Raw genomic sequence first — 25,392 nt, forward strand, 5'->3', positions numbered from 1 at the left:
TTATCTTTACATGCTCATGCTGTTACTTCATAAGAGTTGATTACAAGAATTAGAATTGTGGGGGTCAGGGGATATCTGTTGTAGAAATTAAACCAATTAACGTACTCTTGATCCTTGTATAAGATGACCTGTTTCTGAATAGGCAACAGACATGGGTTAGATTCCTGGTTCCCCATGGTAGGGGAATGGAGAGTTACTGCCATGGAGCACAGGGTTTCTTTTTAAGGTGGTAAAATGATCTGAAGTTAGGTCATGGTGATGCTTGCCCAACTCTGTAAATATATGAAAAACTGCTGAATTATATTTTTAAAAATATTTATTTATTTTTGATTGAAGTATAATTGCTTTCTGGAGAAGGGAATGGCCTTTTCCAGATTCCTGTACGGGAGACAGGGATCAAGACCATCTGCAAGAAAAAGGAATGCAAAAAGCAAAATGGCTGTCTGAGGAGGGCTTACAAATAGCTGTGAAAAGAAGAGAAGTGAAAAACAAAGGAGAAATGGAATGATATACCCATTTGAATGCAGAGTTCCAAAGACTAGTAAGGAGAGATAAGAAAGCCTTTCTCTGTGATCAGCGCAAAGAAATAGAGGAAAACAATAGAATGGGAAAGACTAGAGATCTCTTCCAGAAAATTAGAGATACCAAGGGAACATTTCACGCAAAGATGGGCTCAATAAAGGATAGAAATGGTATGGACCTGACAGAAGCAGAAGATATTAAGAAGAGGTGGCAAGAATACACAGAAGAACTGTACAAAAAAGATCTTCACGACCCAGATAATCACGATGGTGTGATCACTCACCTAGAGCCAGACATCCTGGAATGTGAAGTCAAGTGGGCCTTAGGAAGCATCACTACAAACAAAGCTAGTGGAGGTGATGGAATTCCAGTTGAGCTCTTTCAAATCCTAAAAGATCATGCTGTGAAAGTGCTACACTCAGTATGCCAGCAAATTTGGAAAACTCAGCAGTGGCCACAGGACTGGGAAAGATCAGTTTTCTTTCTAATCTCTAAGAAGTGAAGTCGCTCAGTCGTGTCCGACTCTTTGTGACACCATGGACTGTAGCCTACCAGGCTCCTCTGTCCATGGGATTTTCCAGGCAATAGTACTGGAGTGGATTGCCATTTCCTTCGCCAAGGGATCTTCCCAACCCAGGGATCGAACCTGGGTCTCCCGCATTGTAGACAGACACTTTACCATCTGAACCACCAGGCTCAAACCACAATTGTACTCAACTCAACTCACATGCTAGTAAAGTAATGCTCAAAGTTCTCCAAGCCAGGCTTCAACAATACGTGAACCATGAACTTCCAGACATTCAAGCTGGTTTTAGAAAAGGCAGAGGAACCAGAGATCAAATTGCCAACATCTGCTGGATCATCGAAAAAGCAAGAGAGTTCCAGAAAAACATCTATATTTGCTTTCTTGACTATGCCACAGCCTCTGACTGTGTGGATCACCACAAACTGTGGAAAATTCTGAAAGAGATGGGAATACCAGACCACCTGACCTGCCTCTTGAGAAATCTGTATGCAGATCAAGAAGCAACAGTTAGAACTGGACATGGAACAACAGACTGGTTCCAAAGAGGAAAGGAATACATCAAGTCTGTATATTAAAGACTTGATTATTAAGACCCTGCTTATTAAACTTACGTGCAGAGTACATCTTGAGAAATGCTGGGCTGGATGAAGCCGAAGCTGGGATCAAGATTGCCAGGAGATATATCAATAACCTCAGATAGGCAGATGACACCACCCTTATGGCAGAAAGTGAAGAAGAACTAAAGAACCTCTTGATGAAAGTGAAAGAGGAGAGTGAAAAAGTTGGCTTAAAACTCAACATTCAGAAAACAAAGATCATGGCGTCCAGTGCCATCATTTCATGGCAAATAGACAGGGAAACAGTGACAGGTTTTATTTTTTGGCTCCAAAACCACTGCAGGTGGTGACTGAAGCCATGAAATTAGAAGATGCTTACTCCTTGGAAGGAAAGTTATGACCAACCTAGACAGCATATTAGAAAGCAGAGACATTACTCTGCCAACAAAGGTCCGTCTAGTCAAGGCTATGGTTTTTCCAGTAGTCATGTGTGGATGTGAGAGTTGAACTATAAAGAAAGCTGAACGCTGAAAAATTGATGCTTCTGAACTATGGTGTTGGAGAAGATTCTTGAGAGTCCCTTGGACTGCAGAGGGATCCAACCAGTCCATCCTAATGGAGATCAGTCCTGAGTGTTTATTGGAAGGACTGATGTGGAAGCTGAAACTCCAATACTGTGGCCACCTGATGTGAAGTGCTGACTCATTTGAAAAGACCCTGATGCTTGGAAAGATTGAAGGTGGGAGGAGAAGGCGACGACAGAGGATGAGATGCTTGGATAGCATCACCAACTCAGTGGACATGAGTTTGGGTAAACTGCGGGAGTTGATGATGGACAGGGGACTTGGCGTGCTGCTCATGGGGTCGCAAAGTGTCGGACAGGACTGAGTTACTGAACTGAATTGTGTTGGTTTCTGCCTTATATCAACATGAATCAGCAGTAGGTATACATATGTCCCCTCCCTCTTGACCCTCCCTCCCACATCCCACCCCTGAATTATACTTTTAAAGGGTGAATTTTATGGTATATGAGTTATATTTCAACAAACCTGTTTTTTAGGGGAAAAAAATAACCATTTCCCCTTAACCTTGTTGGCATATTGTACTAGGTATTACAGATTTTTAAAAAATAATTGCTAATCATTATTTTAATTTAAAATATAATAATAAATTCTCCTGTTGTGAGTTCAAGTATTTTTTCATATATTTATTGATATTTGTAGTTGTTCTCTGCATAGCATTTGATTATATAATTTGTCTTTTGTGTGTGTGCTGACGGTAGGGTAGGGGGAAGCTTTTTATAAGTGAGGACTATCAGTTCTTTTATCTCACTTTATCATAGTCTGTTTATGGTGTCTTATGATAAGGAGTTAATAACTTTTTTTAAGTTTAATTAGTTTTGTCCATTTTTTTCTTTATGGCTTCTGAATTTTGCTTAGGAAACTTCCTGACTGGGTTATAAAAACATTTCTTTGCTTCAGACACTTCTGGTGAATTTTTTTAAGTAGACTTCAGTTCATCTAAGATTTTATTTTGTTTCTGCTTTTTAGTTTTAAAAGCACTTGGATTATTTTAAGGTATTTAAGGTTTGGGTTTTGTTATTATTGAAGTATAGTTGATTTATAGTATGATTTTCAGGTGTACAACATAGTGGAGCTTTACTTTTATATGGGAGATAAAGAAAAAATTTAGCTTAGTTTTTCCCAAATGGATGGTCCATATCGTGGGAGGTCTACTGCTGCTGCTGCTGCTAAGTCACTTCAGTCGTGTCCGACTCTGTGTGACCCCATAGACAGAAGTCCACCAGGCTCCCCCCGTCCCTGGGATTCTCCAGGCAAGAACACTGGAGTGGGTTGCCATTTCCTTCTCCAATGTGTGAAAGTGAAAGTGGAGGTCTACAGTAAGGAGTTTATTCTGAGTATGATGGGGTGCTATAGGCTTTTGAGCGGCAGAGTATTGGTATGATCTGATTTAAATTTTTTAAAGTTTTCAAGAGATGATTTTGATAGCTATGTGGAGAATTGATGGTTGGTGACAAAAGTAGATAGAGACTAGTATTCCATTTATCTGGCTTTGTTCTGTTTACCATCTTTTCTATCAATCTGTTTGTCTAGTTCTGTGACTGTGCCATAGTTGGTCTTTTTCTTTCCTTCTCTCTTCCTTTCTTTTTTGTGACATCTTCTTGAGATATAATTCATACACCATACAATTCATCTATTTAAAGTGTAAAATAGTTTTTATTGTACTCAGAGTTGTCCAGCCATTACCACAATTAATTTTAGAATATTTTGTTACCCACCAGATAAACCCTGTACCCTTTAGCTATCATCCCCAAACACCCCATCTTCCCCAACCCTAGACAACCATGAATCTACTTTCTGTCTCTATAGCATTTGCTTATTTTGGACATTTCACATAAATGAAATCTTGTAATATGTGGTCCCTTGTGGCTGGGAAGTCCCTAGTATATATTTTTAAAAGGTAGTAGTTCTTTTTTAAAAACTCTTATTTTAGTGCCTAAAATACCAAATATTCTGTCACTGTTCAGTTTCCAAGTATTCGTGTGTATGTGTAAATAATTTATCTGTATCAGGATCCAAAGGGAAGCTCACAATGCAGTAGGTTGATAGTTCTTTTAAGTCTCTATGAATATAGGTTCCTCCTCAATCTCTTTTTTCTTCCCTGAGTGTTTATTTGTTGAAGAAACCAGGTCATTTGTCCTTTATCCTCATGCACTGTTTCCCACAGTCTCAGTTTTGCTGATTATATCTTTATAAAGTTGGAAAGTATCCTTGTCATCTGTTTTCTCTAAGTTGGTATTATGTGTATTCTTTTTATGTGCTGCTGGATTTATCTTACTAATATTTTATTTAGGATGTATGTATATTACAGAATGAAGCTAGTGTGTTTTTTTTTTTAGGTTTTGGTATTGGGATAATACCAAATGATTAACAAGCCTTCAGTTTTTTTCTGTGTTCTGGAATAATTTGGATAATTTTGGAAGGTAGTTAAATACCCCCATTAAATACCTTTCAGAGTTTTAAAATAGTGAATCTGTATGTAATATTCAGGAACAGATAGTTTCAAGCTTATTTTATTGAAGTAATATAGCCTTGATAGGAAAACCTCCTGAAGGTTGCACGAACTGATGAGTTATATGTGAAAATCCAAAATATAGCAGACCATTTAAAGAATACATCACAATGAGGTTGGGTTTACTGTTGTTTCACTACTGCTCCAGACTAGCTACCCTTTTTTTTTTTTTGCTGTACTGTACAGTATGTGGGATCTTCGTTCTATGACCAGGAATTGAACCTGTGCTCCCTGCAGTGGAAGCATGGAGTCCTAACCACTAGCCTGTCAGGGACATTCCCTGTCTATTCTTTTTAATGTCCATTGAGACTGTGCTAATTCAGGCCTCTGTCAGTTCTTCCGTTTTTCTCCCTGCCTCCAGTTGTGTTTCCCTCAGAGTCTTTCATACGGCAGTTCTTTTTAAAATATGAACGTAGGAGAAGGCAGTGGCAACCCACTCCAGTATTCTTGCCTGGAGAATCCCACGGAGAGAGGAGCCTGGCAGGCTACAGTCCATGGGGTTGCAAGAGTCAGACACAACTTAGCAACTAAACCGCCAACTACCACCACTACCACAACTAGAAAAAAGCCCGAGCAGCAATGAAGACTCAGCACAGCCAAAAAATAAATAAATTAAATTTAAAAAATACGAACATGGTCATGGCATTCCTGTTCCAGCACATATTGAGAACCACTGTGGACCAGTTGCTGAGTTGAACCCTGGAGGATACCTGCCATGACTAAAAGGGCAGCTTAGTAGGAGAAGTAGATAATAATGAATATACAACTAAAATATATCATATATATGAGTAAATAATCAAATAATGAATATTCAGTTAACCCAGATATTAATCATTATATGTCACCCTGTATTAATTAAACCTGAGAGATGTGATCTGAATGAAGGAAATGATGGCTGTAGAAAAGAGTACAACCAAAGACTGATCTAAGCAAAGATTAAAGAGGTGTCTCTTGAAGACCTGATGTTTGAATGAATATTAGATGAAGCAGAATGAGAAACCCTCACAATCAGAAAGAGGCACGTACAGAGGCCTGTGGCAGGAGAGAGCATGATACACACCAGGAGCTAGAAGGAAACAGATGGTGGAGGGCAGGGTGCCACAGAAAAGCAAGATCAACTGGAGAGATGAGCGTGAGACCAGAGCTTACTGAGCCTCATTGGCTATGTGAAAAGGTTTCTAACTTGTGGTCATTGATCCTTGAGAAGTTACCGAAAGGTTTTAATCAGAATGAAAGATTGACCAAAGAACTGTAAGTTCTTAATTAATTGTAATCACATGAAAAATATCTCTGGGGACTTCCCTGGTGGTCCAGTGGTTAAGACTTCGCCTTCCAGTGCAGGGGGTACAGGTTCAATCCCTGGTTGGGGAACCAAGATCCCATATGGCCAGAGAACCAAAACAAAAAACAGATGTGACATTGTAACAAATTCAATAAAGACTTTAAAGGACTAAAAAAAACCACCTTAAAAAAGAGTAAAAAAAAATCTATAGTCATATTGGTTTTCACAGGGAAAGGGCAATTGTTCAGATAAGTCTGTTTCTAAAAACAGGTCATTTCTTGTTATGCCACATATTGTCGGGTTTAGTAATCTAAATTCTTATCATGTCATTTGCTCCTTGAAGATACAGTATGTAGTAAGGACACTGCATTTTAATTAAGGAACTAGATGGGAAACGAGAACCCTGCAATCATAAAAGGGCTTGATAATGATGCAGTAAAAGATTAAGGGAAATATTTATGTAAGAATTGATATCATAGTTCTCAAGTTATTCACTAATGAAAAACAGTTGACAAAGGGAAATAGTTTTTATCACAGTGATTATTGGGGGAAAGCTTTTAAAGTAGCTTGTCTTTTTAAGGGCTTCTGAATTTATTTTTTCTAACATGTTTCTGTTCCTTTGCCTTTGTAGGAGAGTGGTTATTTTGATGGAGTTAGAAGTTTTAAAATCAGCTGAAGCAGTTGGATCAAAGATTGGCAATCCGGTGCCTTATAATGAAGGTAAAATGTTTTTTATAGGTTGTAGCACTCAGCTGAATACCTCTTAATAGATCTGGAATGCTTCCTTTTGCTATAGTTTCATTTGGTCATCTATGGGGGTCTTACTCTAGGAAAGAGTAACAGGTTGCTCTTTCAGATTTTTTTTTAAATACTGAAAAGATGGTAGGACTCTGTAAAGGAAAAACCTCTCCTCTGTTTTTCTCTGCACACAACAATCATACATTTCTGGCTGTGACCAGATGTGTGGGTTTTTTCCTCCCTAATAAGCCATTCTCCAGCTCTCTATGGACACCAGCTGGGTCTCCTACAATTCAGTTTAGTTCTGACACTGGGTACCTGGAGTTAGCATCAGATCTCCCACGGTAAGGGCTCAGGCCCACCAGACTGCCTCATCCCCGCCCCTGACCTCACCCCCCACTGCTGCTCCCTTCAGTCGAAAGTCCTGCTTGTTATCTGTGCTTCTGACCAGCTGGCTGTAAATTGTAGATTCCTTCAATTCCCTCTTCTGATTCAGTTAGGTTAATTTTTTAAAATTTTATTTTTTGGCACCGCTGGGTCTTCGTTGCTGTGTGTGGGCTCTCTCGGATTGCACCTAGCGGAGGCTACTCTCTAGTTGTGGTGCTTGGGCTTCTCTTTGCAATGGCTTCTCTTGTGGAGCACAGGCTGTAGGGCTTGTGGGCTTTGGTAGTTGTGGTGCATCAGCTCAGTAGTTGGCAGCACACGGGCTTGATTGCTCCGCAGCATGTGGGATCTTCCCTGATCAGGGATTGAACCCATGTCTCCTGCATTGGCAGGCGGATTCTTTACCACTGAGCCACCAGGGAAGCCCTTGGTTATATTAATTTGCTACAGTGGCTCCAGAATTCAGAGAAACAGTTAACTTACTTTGTTGTTGTTCAGTCTCTCAATTGTATCTGACTCTTTGTAACTCCATGACAGGCTTCCCTGTCCTTCACTATCTCCGGGAGTTTGCTCAAACTCATGTCCATTGAATCAGTGATGCTATCCGACCATCTCATCCTTGGTCATCCCCTTCTCCTCCTGCCTTCAGTCTTTCCCATCTTCAGGGTCTTTTCCAATGAGTTGGCTCTTTGCATCAGGTAGCCAAAGTTTTGGAGCTTCAGCATCAGCTGAATATTCAGGGTTGATTTCCTTTAGGATTAACTGGTTTGATCTCCTTGCTATCCAAGGGACTCTCAAGAATCCTCTCTAGCACCACAGTTCAAAAGCATCAATTCTTTGACTCTGCCTTCTTTACGGTCTGACTCACATCTGTGCATGATTACTGGAAAAACCATAGCTTTGACTATACATTTTGCCTTTGCTGGCAAAATGATGTCTCTGCTTTTTAATAGCATCAGTATCAGTTCTTGGTCTATTTTAATCAATTTTTTCCCCCTTATTATCAAGAATATTTTTCTGCTTTGTGTGCCTGGTAATATTGGAATGAATTCAGGCATTGTGATTCGTACCCTGTTGGGTGCTGGAAACTTGTATTCTTGAATTTTTTTTAGGGATACAGTTAAATTATTTGGAAACAGTTTTATCTTTGGGGATGTTGCTTTTAAAATTTGTTAGATGGGATCAGAGAGTGGCATTTATTCTGGGTCTGGCTGTTCGTAGTACAGAGGCAAGACCCGTCAGAGTATCCTACTCGATGCCCTGTGAATATGAAGTTTTCCTTTCTGGCTGTTAGGTAGAGGTGCTATTTCCAGCTTGTTGTAAGCACCGGACACTGATCCCCGAGGTCTTCTCAGATGGTTCTTTCTTTCCCTGGCTTCTGATAGTTTCCACACAGAGATCAGCCAACCAGTACTCTGCCGACTCCTCGAGGGGAACCTTCCATCATCTCTGGAGGTCTTCCTCCATGCAGTTCTCTTCTCTGGTGCTTTGTCCTGAGAACCCTCCATGTCTTGATTCCCCGCATGCTCAATTCCATCTCCTTAACTCAGGGGTTCCTCCATGCCCACTTCCTGTGTCCCAGCCTGGAAACCCTCAGGGCTTCCAGTAATCTGATAGTCACACTCACCTTGTTTGTTTCCTGTGTCTCAGAATTACTGTCCTTTGTTGCTTAATGTCTAGTGTCCTGAGAATCATTTGTCTCATAAATATTTTGCCTTCTTTTTGGTTATTTTTGGTGGGAGAGTCATCTTGGTCTCTGTTATTGTCACGTCCTGTACATAGTTTTAAAAGTCAAATAGTTTTGCAAGTGTGTTCTTTGAAGCAGAACCAAAAAAGCATTTCCCTGCCCAGCTCGTCTTTGTCCTCTGGCTCCTATCCAGGGGCAGTTTATTTCAAATCTTAGAGCTGTTTCTCTGCTTTGTGTTCACGTATTTGTCCATTAAAACTTGTATACTTTTCAAAGTTGAAATGTTAAGATAGACATATTCTTAAAAAACATTAATTTTTGTTTTAAATTTTGAGTAGATAATATAGTTACATCTTTCAGAAGTCAAAACTTTAGAATTAAATATTTAGAGAAATCTTAACTCCTGCCCCTCCCTGCCTCCTCTTCTTTTGTTCGTACTCACTGCTGCCCTCTGTAGGTAACCAGTTTCAGTGGTTTCTTTTTGTCCTTCAAGGGTTTTCTTAATGAAAATATAACCAAGTACATAAATTACGTATTTTCACTCATAATTCACTTTGCTTACACCAAAGGTAGGATTAAAAAAAACACAACACTGAACAGCTAGATAACTATGTACAGTATGTTGTCTCTCTTTTTTCAGTCCTGTTTGTTTTTTAATTTCAGCTTAGAGATATTTTCATATATATACTTAAAGATCTTCCTCAGTTTTACTTATTTATTTATTCAAAGCATAGCATATTGTGTTGTGTGAATTCCATAGTTTAACCAGCCTTTTATTGATGGGCAGTTGGGTGTTTCCATACTCTGGCTATTAAAACAGTGTTGCAGTAGATAACTTTATACATATGCAGGTATACGGGCAGAGGGGCTTTGATTGTTAAAGGTGAGATTGTTGGATCCGTGGATAAATGCCTTTGTGGTAGGTAGATATGCTTGTGTTCCCTTCATAGGATAGTATCATTTTGCATTCCCACCAACAATATGTGAAAATACTTGTTTCTTCACAGCTATGCCAGCAGAGTATGTTGTTAATCTTTTGACTTTTTTAAAATCAGTCTGATAGATGAAAACTCAGATCTTAGTGTAGTGTTTACTTTGTATTGTGAGCAATATGAGCATCCTTTTAAATGTTTAAGGGCTTTTTATTCTTTGTGAACTATTGTGTTGTCCATTTTTCTTCTGAGTCGTTTATCTTTTCTTCTCAATTTTTAAGAGATCTTAAAAAAAAATAGAATTAGTCCTTCATCTCTAATACAAGTTATAGTGTCTTTCAGACTTTGCTTATGGTGTTTTTTTTTTTTTGCTATGCAGCAGTTTTCTGTTGTTTTTATGAAGTTGTATTTTCTAGTTTTTTAAGACTTTGGGTTTTTGAGCTGTAGTTGGAAAGATCATCCTCACGCCAGAGTGATAAAGGCAGCCACCCGTGTTTTATTCTGGTGCTGGTGAGAGCTTATTGTTTGTATTGGAATCATCCACGCTGCGTCTCTCTTACAGCTGTGATGTTTTATTTGTGGTGCTTTGGGCTTCACTTTCGCATAATTTGTAATTTGTCTCTTTCCCCTAGCTTCACTAAGATGCAGTCTGTATACGGGATGTTCGCTTATGGTACGAGCATTCATTCTTCTTGTCACTCTGTGTGATTTTTAGGAGAAGGGAAGGTTTGGGACTTGGTCATCACCATGCTTCTTTCAGAAGTGGAGCCTTCTAGATTTTAATTTTTACCTATACCAAACGTATTAATTTGGTGTTTCACATTGGAAAAGGGAAGCTGCAGCCTATTCAGGTAAATTTTTAAGATATTAAATAGGAACATCACAGTTGTTTTGCAATAGTAAACTGTTTTTAAAATGAGCGTGTAGTTGTCTTATTCGCAGCTTTTAGGAAGGCAAGCCAAGACAAAGCAATACTTAACATCTCTATGAACTCTCTGGATGCTGCAGGCTTGAGGGAGAGGTGGTTTGCCCAACTTACTACCTTTGGCCAGATTTCTTATGTTTTTTATGTTGTATTTAATTGACTGGCTGCTTTGAACATGCTGTCTTTCAGGGGCAGAGTATTTGAGGGAAAGATGGAGTTGAAAGGGGTGAAGGATAATTACCACTTGGGGTGAGGACCATGGAACTATGGGAAGCACTCCTTTGTCTCAGTGCTCAGTTCCACTGGCTCTTCCTTTCTTTAGGCTCTGTTAAAGTGCAGAGGAATGAGGCAGAGATTTTGCTGTTCAAGAGTATTTGCTATTGAATTTCGTTGTAACTAGATCAATAACACATTGTTACTTGGGCCATCATGAAATAGCTTTGTTACAGTGACTACTACCTTATGGGTGTATTTCACAGAAATGGTCTCTAATTGTTTATTGGAAAGCAAAGAGACTGCTGTTAGTGAGTGGAGAACTAAAGTTAGACTTGTATCCTCCCAGCACCGAACCCATGTCAGGTGACCAGTAAGATTAACTCCTGAGACACAGCCAGAATTAGGCAGTGGAGTTCCAAACGGTCTAGGCCTCATGGTCCTAGAACCACATCAAGTAGAGTGGAGGTACTGAGAGAGTGTTTAAGGCCTGAGAAGGAAGAGTCAGACGCAGCTCATGTTTCATTCGCTATTGCGTTGGATGGTTTTAAATATCCCGTATTTACCATTAGGTATTTTTAAAAAATCAGTATGTATATTAGGCTTATGTACCTGCACTATTTCTAACCATAATATCTTACTTAAAACTTAAAATTTTAATATGTTGCTTAGTTATTAGAGTCACTCATTACTGAAAGATACTAGTTGCAATTTTTTTCCAGCCTGACTCTGTTTATTTTCTACCAGCAAGAAATTGTATTTATTGGATTGACTCTACCTTATATTCTTTGTGGTTATTGTTAAGAAAGTAATTACTGGTAGAAACTGAGGTTTTTGTTCATCTGTATACTCTATTGTCTGTTGTCTGATTTTTCTCAGCTGTTGTTTACTATTAGTTGCTTTTTATAACTTCTGGATATTGTAGTTACTAGTTATGTTCTATATAATTATATTTCTGCCTACCAGAATTGGTTGTTTAGGATTAAAAATTAACTGGATCGTAGTGAAGTTGATCGGATCTAGTCATACAGACCTGGGTTCAAGGCAAGGTTCTGCCTCTTCCTAGCTGTGTGACTCTGGGCAAGTTACTTGACCACTTAAACCCACTTTTCTCATCTGTTAATTGGGTACAATAATACTGTTTATATAGAGGGCTTAAGAGTAAGTGGAGTAATGCACTTAACCTCGTACCTGGTGCATTAAGTAAGCATTCAAAAAATTGTAGCTATTATGAACTTGTCTATTACAGGGCCTAATTCAAGTGTTGTTAAAATATGCTAAATTTCATTGACTCTTAAGAATCCAATGGTTATAAAACTATGCTATTATGTACTACTAAAAAGAAATTTTAACATCAATTTTAACCCATATGTTAAAATGTTTTAAAATATTGATCTCACAACACGTAAATAGATAAGTTACATTTTTAAAAAAATTGTGGTAAAATACACATAAAATCTACATCTTAGTCATTTTTAAGTGTATCGTTAATGACATTCAGTCCAGTCACATCTGTGCAGCAACCACTTCTATCCACCTCCAGAACTCTTCCATCATCCCAAACTGAAACCCTGTACCCGTTAAACAATCACTCCCTGCTCCCACCAGTCCCTGGTAACCACCCTTCTACTACAGATACCGCATAAAGGTTAGTTACATTTTTATAGAAATTAACATAAGAGATTGGCAAGATCCTGTGGCCATGTCCTATACAGCAAGATGCTTGGAGAAGCAGGCACGGTGGGGAGGAAGGGACTTGAGAGTGTCGATGTGTTTGAGACTATGGGAGCATGGGAGGAAGTAGGGTGGAGTACAGAAAGGGTTGGTGTATCTTCATGGTTACATCTTTGACTGTTTAAATTATCTGGTTCATTTGAATAAAATTTCCCAAAGCAGGTAAAAATACAGATTAATTTTTTTCCTGATTATTTGGACTCAATACTGTTCTTGGAGCTATTCATCTTTTCCCTACTAATTGAAAGGAAGGATCACTGTAGAATTTCAGAATGTTACTTCATAAGACACACTGTCAAAGGAGAACAGTTCTCCCATGCAATCTCTTGTGACACTGGAAGTTTAGAGGTAATGGAAAAGCTGAAAAGCAGACACAGAAATTCATTGTCGATAATCTTGGCTCTTTTTTCTATGTAAATAAGGCCTCTCAGTTCTCTCCATAGGAAGAATTAAAGAGTTCTGTTTAACCCTTTTAATTTGATGCTAAATTTGTTTTCCTCTAATGGCACAGTTAACTCTCATTTAGTGGTACCAGTTAGGAGTAATATTAGCAGAAAGAAATAAAATCAGTGCACAGTGTGCCCATTTGCATTAAGGCCTTGGAAAACCCAGTAGGGAACAAACGGAGGGATGGAAGAAGCAGAGACAAGGTGGCAGGCAGGGAGCTATTCTGGGGTGCTCACCGTGTGTCTGTTCTTAGGTCTCTCTAGGAAGTGTTTTGAGCTGCACTTGTGTGCCGCAAGCACTCTTGGTGATCAGCCCAGATTAGGTATGACTTCTACTTTTAGTGCCACTCACAAAGGCTACATCAAATTCCATAAATCTTTTTTTTTTTTTAATTAGCGTATTTTAACATTCTTCAGTTTCATCAACATTTGTAGAAAGGTTGAGGGCCAAATAAATACTCTGATGGCATGGCCTTTTTTATTTTCTGCTTGAGAGACATGTTTGTTTCCCCTCCTTTTTCCCTTTAATCTCCCTGTCTCCCCGACACACCTGCTTCTGAACTCCGTCCTCATCTCTCCTGCTGTGACCGTTCATTGGCGCTTCACGGTACCTAAGGCGCTTTCAGCTCTTATTTTCCACCAACTGTCAGTTGCAGAATACGGTGGCTTTGTTTGGGAGGGAAAGGGTAGAATCCTTTCTGAATGTCTTCTTTCCCTTTGAAGCAGGAGCACTTCAGAGACAATTGAACTGCTTTTAGGTTTTTGTTACCACCCAGCTTTTTCTTCTGATAGATCCTGCCGTGAACACAGTTCTGTTGATAACATCGATTTGTTGCTATGGAAATAGTGGTAATGTCACCGATTCAGCCCAGTGACTTTACTTCAGGTTCATGCAGGAGAAATGGGCAAGGCTTTAGGGGAGAACCTCATTAAAACCGAAAGCCATCAATTATAAGCAGGTGAAAGGTAAATAGAGCCAACCTTTTAGGTAATGAAAACAAAAGTGAACCCCTAGCACTTTCGCTGCATGCAATCAAGTGCCCCAGCATGAATTCCGACCCAGGAGAGTCTTTGACAAAAATCACAAATTTACACTTTCTCAGAATATTCCTTCTGCTTAAGTTTAAATCTCTTAATCCAAATTATTGGCACTACAGTGGTCTTTCCCTTTTGATCATCAGGACACGGACAGCAGCCAGTGGTTCCTCCTCCTGTCTCAGCAGCCAGTCCACCAACCAGCAGGCCCCAGCAACAGAACGGGAGCCCAGGAGTGGGTAAGGCTGCACCCGAGGATGTGTGCTGATTGTGTGCGGCAGGCTTTTGAGTGATGGTTTGAAATTTAATCTGGGACTAAAGGGAGTTTTCACAATGCTGCACATGACAGTTGCTTCTTGCAAAGAATAATTCCAATTTTCATTGTAAAGTGCGTGATTGAAAAAAATGATTAAAGACGGTCTTTAAAGGTATTTAATATGATTTTCTTTTAAAAAAAATCAGAATGATACACTATTCTCTGTTAATAATTTATCTGGTAGTTTCTCACTTAACGTCCTCTTGACTGCTTTACATAACTTTTAAATTCTTGCCTTTTAGCTCTCTAGGATCCACTATTCATTTGGTTTGTCTCTCTCCAGGTTTCCCGTTTGGGGCTCTTGGGAATATTTATCTTAGCTTGAAGACAGTATCATTTATGTTGGTCATAGGTCTTGCTTCTGTCTCGTGGATGAGAAATAGTTTCTTCTTTCTGACTTTCTCTTCAGCAGGTCCTGAGAGACTATAATGGAATCACTTTGTTTACTCTCTGGCCTCTCCTTTAGGAACCTCTTCATGTGGGATGTCACCAGTGAAAATTATGATTTGTAGAATTTGGTTGGAATTTATTTTTAGAGTTTCTTTTTTCTGTCAGAGCTTCACACACACTTCCTCCCCTCCCCTCAACGATTAGTTTCTATTCCTCAGTGCTAAGGTTCTAAAAAAAAAAAAAGCAGGGTTAAGACGTCACTAGAGAGAAGGAAATGGCAACCCACTCCAGTGTTCTTGCCTGGAGAATCCCAGGGATGGGGGAGCCTGGTGGGCTTCCGTCTGTGGGGTCACACAGAGTCGGACACGACTGAAGTGACGCAGCAGCAGCATTTCTGTGAAACTTTGAGTAGGTATGTCTTTTTCCCCACTAGTCTTTGATGTTTTTATCTGCCTTGTAATAGCTGTCTTTTAGCCATCTCCCTTTACAAGTGGATCTATTTTTATGTAGCTCTCACATTATGTAGTGTTGGAGGGAGGTGAGGAAATAGATTATCTGAAATGGTAAGTACCCCAAAAGTATTCACTTTCTTAGGCTGAGATACAAATAGTATGTTATTCTTCCCCCCAGTCTCTGACCCCTGACAGATTTATCTTTGTGTCTATTTTTGGCTGATACTGAGATCCATTTTTTAAAAAAAATACATCAGTTAACGTTCCCTAAACACGTAACTGGATGCTGAAAGGAAAAGGACTGAAAGTGTATTGGGGGGAACGGCCAACTTTCAAACTGGATGTTTATAATTGTATATTGTACACTAGATAGATATTCTATGCATCCACATAAGATATTCTACAGAGAGTGTGTGCTTCCTTGAGTTACATTGAGGTTAATTGTTACTGCTGTGTGTGTAAGTCATCTCTTGACTCCCGAGTTAGAAAATTTTAAGATCTGGGACAGTTTATGTCTATTTTTTACCTAGTGCTACAAGTACCCAGAATAGTGTGGTACTTGCTGTGGAATCTCAGTAAATAAATTCTGAATAATGGAAGATACACATTTCTACCCAGATGCCATGTTGAAATATTTTGGTATAGAAGATGTGAAATCATTGGACTAAATTATTGCTTCTGAACTTGGAGGTTGAATCTTAATAGAAACAGCATGCATGTAAAGGCATTCATCTACTTACAGGTGTTACATAATGACATATGCTTCCTAAGTGCAAGGCAGCTGCATAGGCTTGGATGGAAAGGAGACAAGAAGGGGCCACGATAGCCAGTCCCCCCACCCTTGTTCATCTTAACGGAAGACTGATTCCTTGCCCTTTGCTCCCAATTAAACCCAATCCCATAAACTTCATTCTAGATGATCTGTTCCTGTAAGACCAGTTGAGAGCTGGGAGTTTTCTGGGGGTGTTTTGAGGCGATTTGTCTGTAATAGGTATTCTTCACCTCAGATGGTTCACCCACTGCGTCCCTTAATTCCCAGCCTTTCCTTCTTGCTCTTTCTCTTATGCAACCAGTGGCTTGTCTTCACTTCTCAGTCAAGGTTATTTTCTTTCTCCAACCTATTATCTTGCCTACTGATATAAGGGAAAAGTTTAAAGATTCATCTCTGAAATAGCAGAGTCTGAATTCATTACCCTAATTATCTCAACCTCAGGATGTAAGTCAGCAGTTACAGTCTTGAACATCTGTACACCCAGCCTTCATTTTAGACCTCACTCTAAGAGTCTCCCGTTTCAGTCTGTTTGATTTCCAGATCTCTTAATTATTTAAAAGGAAAAACTTTGCTTCTTATTTTGTATGATGTCACTAGTAAATTAAGAATTCTTACAAAACTTACCATAAGATTTAAATAAAATAATGTTTGTCCTTTGTATTTGATTTTAAAGCTTCTACTGCATCTAAGGCTTTTGGTGCCTCAAAGACATTTGGAAAAGCTGGCGGTACCAGCCAAGTGAACAGCTCTGGGGGAACACAGGCCAAAGTGGTACCCATTGCCAGTCTCACCCCGTACCAATCCAAGTGAGTTATTTCATAGAATACGTTTAGAAGGGACTTAGAAAGGAGTGTAAGAGGTTGTTATGGGCTCTTGAGTTACTCATATGTGAACTTTAGGGTTACCACACATAAAATAGGTTTCCTCCCTTTTTTTTTTTTCCAGAAGGGGAGGAAATTACAAATTGTGGCAACCTTTAACTATTTCATAGTAAAATAATGGCAGGAAGAGCAATCAGCCATAGCCTATGGAATGTCATTCATTTTAAAATAATTTGAAAATTAAAAGATTTAATGTTTTAAGAGGGGCTTCCCAGGTGGCTCAGCTGTAAAGAATCCGACTGCCAATGCAGGAGACACAGACGTGGGTTCAGTCCCTGGGTCGGGAAGATCCCCTGGAGAAGGAAATGGCAACCCACTCCAGTATCCTTGCCTGGGAAATCTCATGGACAGAGGAACTTGGCAAGCTACAGTCCATGGGGTTGCAAAGAATCAGATAAAATTTAGTGACTAAATAGCAACAACAGAGTTTTAAGAACCAGTTGACAGTCTTATGAGTAAAAATAAATTTTTATTCTAATTCAGAAGACATTTCATCTTCTCATCAAATAAATAGATGACTTTCAGTCCAAAAATTATTACTACAGTTTGGTTGGCTTAAAAGAATATGTGTGTACTGGAACCTATTATACAGAGTGAAGTAAGCCAGAAAGAAAAACAACCAATACAGTATACGCTAACGCATATATATGGAATTTAGAAAGATGGTAACGATAACCCTGTATACGAGACAGCAAAAGAGACACAGATGTGTAGAACAGTCTTGGACTCTGGGAGAAGGCGAGGGTGGGATGATCTGAAAGAATAGCATTGAAACATGTATATTATCATATGTGAAACAGATCGCCAGTCCAGGTTTGATGTATGACACAGGGTGCTTAGGGCTGGTGCACTGGGATGACCCAGAGGGGTGGGATGGGGAGGGAGAGGGGAGGGGGGTTCAGGATGGGGAACGCATGTACACCTGGGGCGGGTTCATGTCAATGTATGGCAAAACCCACTACAATACTGTAAAGTAATTAGCCTCCAACTAGAATAAATAAATTAAAAATAAAAGAATATGTGTGTTTGTGTCAACTGTATTCATATAAACTGAACAGATACTTCTTTTGTGTGATTTCTTTCCATTAAAAATTTTAGCAGTTGAAAATTAGTGCGTGCTCTTTTCAGAATTCTTGCAGATATTATTTACTTATTTATTCTTCAGTTCTCAGCAATGTGAGGAAGGTCTGTTCCCCTGTGAAATGATGAGTAGGGTAGCTAATGTGTCCAGTAGCTGCACGCGGGATGGGCACCAGGATTGGATATCAGACCTTGTGCCCCCTTTTTCTAATGGCTTCTGTCTAAAATCATAGTGCTTGAGAGTGTTTTCTTTTGGTGGCTTAACCAACACCCTGTTCCATACCCTTGTGTTTACATTCCACGTGCGCTGGAAGTGAGACAGAAGTTTGACATCAGTTATATCAGTTCCTATAATTGAAAATAGCGACAAAATATAATTGCTGGTATTACTGCATTTTCTAGCTTAGAACCTTTCATTAAGGGGATAGTGTTGCCTTGGTGATGCCTTTTGGAGAAGAGAAAGCATTTATAAATTTACTTATTTGACAGGAGAATGAGTCAGTGTTAAATCACCTTGTGTGTTTTACTATTTGCTTATTCTATAAACTGTCAAACCTGGATGTCATCCTGGGATTTTAATTAGCTGCATTAAAATACAGCTTCCCCTGGAAAATAGAATATGCATAAGGTAAGAAAGCCTCTAAGAAGATAATAGGGAGGGAACATTTCAGATCTTTCCCAAGTAAGACTCCCGACACTAAGATTATCCATTTTTGATTTTTAGGTGGACTATTTGTGCTCGTGTCACCAACAAAAGTCAGATCCGGACCTGGAGCAACTCCCGAGGGGAAGGGAAGCTTTTCTCTATAGAACTGGTTGATGAGAGTGTGAGTATCTGTCAGGTGGGGAAAGAAGAGTCCTCAGCTCTGGGGAACAGGGCTCACCTCTGTGCAGGCCCATGAGATGAAAGATAACAGTAAGCCAAGAAGAAACATGCTTCTTGTTGCTGTTTTTCCTCTGTTGTAATCTTCTGATGCCGTCTGGGGGCAAAGGGTTAAGTCATAAGTAAAATCCTTGGTCTCAGATGGAAGCATTTATAGCAGTTGACATTAGTTTTTTAAATGTGAGTAGCCTCACAGGCAGGAGAAATCAGAGACGTTGTCTGATTTGCCAGGAGGCTTAGTCAAAGTCCCAAGAGGTGATGTCTCCTTGGGAGCCCCATGGAGCCCTGGGCCACAACGGAAGGCACGTGGCAGCCTTGACAAGTGATAAGTGGTTGGTTTTGCGAGAGATGCATTCTGGCAGTGCAGACTTACTGTGCTTTATGTAAACAAAACCAAACCACGATGGAGAGATGAAAAATCCAAGTAGTGGCATCTCAACAAGTGTCTTGTCGTGCTATATGTCCGTCCATTCGTTTAACTTATAATCCCTAGTATATACTTCAGGCATTCTTTTCAAACGGCTGTATGTTTCCTATTTGTTCAAACCTCTAAGAGGGCAGAAAAAAATAGTTGGTTTTTTTTGTTTGTTTGTTTCTGTTTTCTTTGAAGCTGGGATAACACCGCCAATGTATTGACTGTGTCAGAAACCAACTTTTAAACCAAATTATTGGTCTCATCTGTCAGTTGGCTAAAAATTCAGCTGTTAATTTAAGTTTCTTCTCCATCTGTAGCGTTTTGACTGACGGGAACGTACAAGTAAAAATCCAATCACGAGCAACCTGAAAGTATGATTTATTTTAACATTTTTGGCAATGACTCTCGAGTATGAAGTAATTCCTTGATCGGTGCAAATGCGAGGGAAGCTGGTGAATCACGGCCCCAGCACACTTCCCTGGGGGCTTCAGTAATGTCACTCATGTTCAAAATACATTTTTTTTAAGGTTTCTAACTTGAGGTTTAATGAGGCACAATAATGGGGATCAGCTGGTTAAACCTGGGTTGTTTTGCTGGAGTGAATAACTTGAATGTGTGACTGTGAACTATGTGTCTTCTGTGTTGACTGTGCTACTGTTTCAAAGATGTCATCTTGACACCAAAGTGTCCTGTTTTTCAGTGGTAAAACTGGAGCTCCATAGTTCTAACCTGCTCTCTCTCACACGCTTCTGCAGGGTGAAATCAGAGCGACTGCTTTCAATGAGCAAGCAGACAAGTTTTTCCCCCTTATTGACGTGAACAAGGTATGGCAGCGTAGAGTCTAGACCAGAAATGGCCAAGTGATGGGTTGTGGACGTGGGGACTGAGAGCAGTGTGATGGTGAAGGCTTTTTATACCCGATTTGATGGCACGTCCCACGTTCCATGGCTTGGCTTCTTTTGCAGGTCTATTACTTCTCTAAAGGCACCCTGAAGATCGCCAACAAACAGTTCACAGCCGTCAAAAACGACTACGAGATGACCTTCAACAATGAGACTTCTGTCATGCCCTGTGAAGACGGTCATCACTTACCCACAGTTCAGTTTGATTTCACGGGGATTGGCGACCTGGAGAGCAAGTCTAAAGACTCGCTTGTAGGTAAGTCTGTGCATGAGAATGAAGAGTGGTCATCGTCAGTCTCGTTTGCACCACACATGGGGGAGGCATGAGACAAGTGCTTGCTGTTTCACTTTTGGTTGTACTGTCGTGAGAGCCTCGACCATCTTTTTAATTTTATTTGTTTATTTATTTTTGGCTGTGCTGGATCTTCATTGCTGCAACAGGCTTTTCTCTTGTTGCAGAACGTGAGGGCTACTCTCTAGTTGCCATGTGTGGGCTTCTCATTGAATTGCAGTGGCTTCTCTTGCTGCAGAGCACGGACTGTAGGGCATGCGGGCTTCAGTAGCCAGTGGCTCACGGGGCTCTAGAGCACAGACTCTGTAGTTGTGGCGCACGGGCTCAGTTGCTCTGCAGCATGTAGAATCTTCCCAGACCAGGGATCGAACCCATGTCTCCTGCATTGGCAGACGAATTCTTTACCCCTGAGCCACCAGGGAAGCCCTTGACCATTTCTTACTAAAACGCCATGCTTGTGTCTTAGACATAATCGGGATCTGCAAGAACTACGAAGATGTCACAAAAATCATAGTGAAGTCTAACAACAGAGAAGTCTCGAAGAGAAATATCTATCTAATGGATATGTCAGGGAAAGTGGTGAATGCTACCCTGTGGGGAGATGATGTAAGTGCTCGCGTTGAGTGGCGGGAGTGTGTGCAGAAAGGTGGGGACACAAAGAGCTTCCTGGGTGGTGGTCTTGCCTCGGGAGCTGTGGGGCATTGGCTATGTCGGCTGGGTAGACACTTCCTCGTATTTGAAAGCCTTTATGATTTACTTCTGTGAGATTTGCTGTGATTTAGGTTTTACATAGTGAAATTTGCTCTTTCCTTTAACTCTTGGTTAGTTTTGATGCATCTCTGAGCAGATTCTTGTGTGTGAGGTTATCTTGTATTGAGTCCATGTAGTGTTTATTGCATTCACTCTACTATTGGCTGTTTTCTTTGTTTTTTATAAAAAAACTTTCTGTGTGTTCTTTCTGCCATTGACACTAGTTTGTTTGTTGTTTCTGTTGTTATGCAGGCTGATAAATTTGATGGTTCTAGACAACCCGTGATGGCCATCAAAGGAGCCAGAGTTTCTGATTTTGGTGGACGGAGCCTCTCTGTACTATCTTCAAGCACCATCATTGTGAACCCTGACATCCCAGAGGCTTACAAACTTCGTGGATGGTAGGTTTTTATGGGGCTCAACACAGGGGCTATTTGAACTTGGGCTTGGAGAAGAACTGGTTCTTTTGGTTTCTACAATCAGCATGTGATCTGTCTGCCAAGCCGAGGGCTCTGTTACTAAATGGAGCAGTTCCTATATCTCTTGGAGGCATTATGCCTTCTGAGAGGATGGCTCTAAAGCCCTTAAACTGACAAACCTGTAATCCCATGACAAACCTGGAGAGTCGCAGGGAGCAATTAGGACAGGAACACTGCCCGCCGACCTTGATCCTGAGAAGCAGGTGAAGAGGGGCTGTAGCAGCTTTGTGCTGGAGCTCCGTGAGTGGAGGTGTCTTTCATTTCATGGCTCAAAGCTGTGGGTCTCTGCAGGTGGAGGCGGGTGGGGAGTAGGCATTCTTGTTCCGTCTAGACTATGGTGCCGATCGCATCTTCTAGTGTGTATTCACCAGACTCTGATCGAGTGCGGTGGGCATAATGGGCTTTTGTGGGCAGTATGGTGCTATTCACAAAGCACTCGGATGAGGAGAACCTACTAAAATCTCCTCGCTGTGTCTAGCTATTTAGGGTGTTAAAACTCTGCCTCAATAGAGCACTTCAGACTGAAACCTGGTATGCAAGCACTGATGTGGTCAGGGGAAAAAAGCCCTGGAACTCGCTTGAGCTTATAATTTGTGTAGCTGCAGGTCACAGGGTGGGGGTAGGTGGGAGTTGATTTCCAGCCATGTCTTAGGGTTTGAGTGGCTAGAGAATTGGCTTGTGTTACATACTCCCCACTTTTATTTGAGCTGAATGTGAACCAGTAGCACTGCTATTTGAACAGTTTCACGACGCATCTAAGGCTTCCCCGGTGGCTCAGTTGGTAAAGAATCTGCCTGCAATGTAGGAGACCTGGGCTTGATCCCTGGGTTGGGAAGATCCCCTGGAGAAGGGCATGGCTCCCCACTCCAGTATTCTTGCCTGGAGAATCCCAGGGGCAGAGGAGCCTGGTGGGCTGCAGTCCATGGGATCACAAAGAGCTGGACACAACTGAGTGCCTGACACACGTGACACATCTGCTGGCATGACCATGTTGCTTAAGCCAGCCTTGTGCATGTGGTCCATGTGGATCCGTGTTTAGCTTTTCTGGTAGCTGGCTTTGCATTATAGTGCAGGGCCTATTCATTAACATCTGACCAGAAGGAACCACAGCTTTGGTTTGTCCTTACTGCTTGATTTCCCATCAGGCTGTGGAGCGTGACTGCAGGTTAATTTCCCACATTAAGGTCTTCATAGTTCATTTGTTGATAACTATGATCCCAGTCAACATAAAAAGACATGGCTGTCCCTTGAATAATGCAGCTTGGTGTTGATCAGAAAGGAGCTTGGTGTGTCCGCCCCCCCCGAGGCAAGGTCTGGAGGTGTCTAGATCTCGGTTGCAGCAATGTGGAGTTCCTGCTGTAAGAAGGGCTGCCTCTCTCCCTGTTCTGTTGACTCCTGATGAGCTGACTTTGGTGGCAAATGTCTCCTCAGAGTTTTTGAAACTGTAAACTTGTGTTGCTAGTCGAGGTGAAATAGATTTACGGACCTTGCTGTGCCTCTGTGACGGATTTAGCCACTTACCTGATGGAACAAAAAGGCAATTGTCTGCAGCTTAGGGCAGCATCCATTCTGTCCCATGCTTTCGTTTTACGGAGCCTTTTCTGTATGTGGTTACTTTTAGTTATCCTCCTTTTGGGTGACATTGGTGTGTTTTTCATCTCAGACTGCCTCTTTCCTGACACAAGTGTGTTTCTGACACTCCTCTTGAGTGTCCTTTCCTTCATATTAGCTGATAATATGATCAACTTTATAGTAATTTTACATAATTTCAGCTTTCATTTTGGCATAAGTAAAATCTCACTAAGAAGGTCAGTCTACAGGAAAACAGGTAAATACCTTCTAATAAATTACTTTAGATTAAATAATCTTTTGAAATTATACCAGTCTTAAAAGATCTGGGAACATTTTTTGCTACCCCATTAAAATATGTCAACTGTCCCTTTCTAGCCTGGTACATTTCAACGATGAGAAAAATGCAGCTGCTGAGCAAAAATGAGCATCAATAGCCCAAACAACTACACCAGGGCGCTCCATTGTTGCATGTTTTGTTGTTGACTTTCCTGGTTACTGCTTTTCTAGGCACTTGGGCCATCTGGCCAGTGTTGATATCAAGGCTAATTTAAGAAAAGGTTCTGTGGCAGTTTGGCACTGTCTTTCGTGACCACTGGGAGGCATCAGAGCAATTGAGTTTTAAAAGAGGTCACTCCATTTCTTCAGTAGACTTGAGATACAATGAGGAAGATGCTACCTTCAGCCCCACTGGGCCATGACCTGTGAAAAGTTGGGTGGGGAGCGAATAGCCTGTACCTGGCATATAGAAACAAGTATCACATTCAGTATGCTTATGAAGTGCCTGTTATTCTTTGTTTTTCAGGTTTGACTCAGAAGGACAAGCCTTAGATGGCATTTCCATCTCTGATCTAAAGAGTGGAGGAGCAGGTGGGAGCAACACCAACTGGAAAACTTTATATGAGGTCAAGTCAGAGAACCTAGGCCAAGGCGACAAGGTATCTGCTTTCCTAACTTTCTCCACAAAAGCATTAGAATGTGCGAGAGAATGAGGTCCAGATCACCAGCTGTTAGACCTTAATCCAGAGCTGTGATTCTCACCGGGGGTGATGGTTGAGGATGCCAGCCAGAGTGAGGGAGCCATGCTTTCTAATAGGAGTGTGTTATATCCCTCAGGTCAGTTGAGGCAAAAAGATGCTCAGAGCTCTGACTTAGAGAGTTGTGTAGTTCTTGGCGGGATCTTAATGAAGCAGTAGTAGTCAAGTTGTGTGTATTAACATGAACCACGTTCAGGTCCATGTTCCTTTTCTGTGATTATTCCTGCAAACTGAAATGCCTGCAGACCAGAAAGGCAGCTTTTGAGATTACAGCTCACAGTGAGCATTAGTGAGTTTCAGCGTCAGACATGGAGTGGTTCACGTGTACCCTCACTGGCTATAGAGGATTAACCTCTTGGGGGCTGAGCACCCCTGGTATTCTCTGACAAGAATTGACTGGTATTTGACTGGAGTTGCAACTTCCCTTTCAATGTTTGTGTTTAATGACCCCCACCCCCCATCTTGCTCTGAATCTGTATTCTGTCAGCAGTTCAAGATTTAAATAATTTATTTCTCCTCTATGCTCCCACAACCAGTAATTCCTGCTTTATTATTTTCATATTGTACAGTATGGTTTTTATTCCTTACTGTCTCATTCCACAGTACTTTCTTATCCATCATGGTCAATGACTGCAACTCATAATGCTGTTACACAGTGTCCTGAGACTTAAATGTTGGACAGATCTGTGTCACTCTGGGTTTTCTTGTCAACCAGTTTCTTAGACCTAAGGGTAGACAGTAGGTAACAAGGAATCGGGCCTAGAGAGTACCTATTCACACCCAAACTTTCAAGTCACAGTTTGAATCAGGCCCTTACCTGGAAATACAGAAAAACCCTTCAGGCATTCTCCTGGAAGACTCCCCTTCAGTAGAGAAGGAGTCCCCAACTCCTGGGCTACAGACCAGTACTGATCCACAGCTTGTTAGGAACCAGGCCACACAGCCGGAAATGGGCTGCTCCCCGTTGCTTGCATTGCTGCCTGAATCATCCTGTCTATGGAAAAATAGTCTTCTACCAAAATGGTCCCTGGTGCTGAAAAGGTTGGGGACTGCTGCTCTAGAGCCTTTTAGAGTGAGGATTCATCTGGCCCTGAGTTCAG

General features: G+C 40.9%; 1 protein-coding gene across 1 annotated transcript in view; it reads left to right on the forward strand.

The window, feature by feature from the left end:
* Positions 1-25,392, forward strand: part of RPA1 (replication protein A1) — a 45,230-nt gene that overhangs the window by 11,951 nt on the left and 7,887 nt on the right. Inside the window, exons 5-13 of the mRNA XM_055403380.2 lie at positions 6,612-6,700; positions 14,221-14,313; positions 16,678-16,810; positions 18,690-18,792; positions 20,019-20,087; positions 20,229-20,421; positions 20,924-21,063; positions 21,460-21,608; positions 24,061-24,193. Of these exons, the coding sequence (XP_055259355.1) occupies positions 6,612-6,700; positions 14,221-14,313; positions 16,678-16,810; positions 18,690-18,792; positions 20,019-20,087; positions 20,229-20,421; positions 20,924-21,063; positions 21,460-21,608; positions 24,061-24,193 (1,102 nt within the window). The remainder of the gene's footprint in view (positions 1-6,611; positions 6,701-14,220; positions 14,314-16,677; positions 16,811-18,689; positions 18,793-20,018; positions 20,088-20,228; positions 20,422-20,923; positions 21,064-21,459; positions 21,609-24,060; positions 24,194-25,392) is intronic.

Source organism: Moschus berezovskii, chromosome 20, assembly GCF_049115385.1.
Source record: "Moschus berezovskii isolate FMDL1 chromosome 20, NW_MosBer_1.0, whole genome shotgun sequence".
Classification (NCBI taxonomy): Eukaryota; Metazoa; Chordata; class Mammalia; order Artiodactyla; family Moschidae; genus Moschus; species Moschus berezovskii.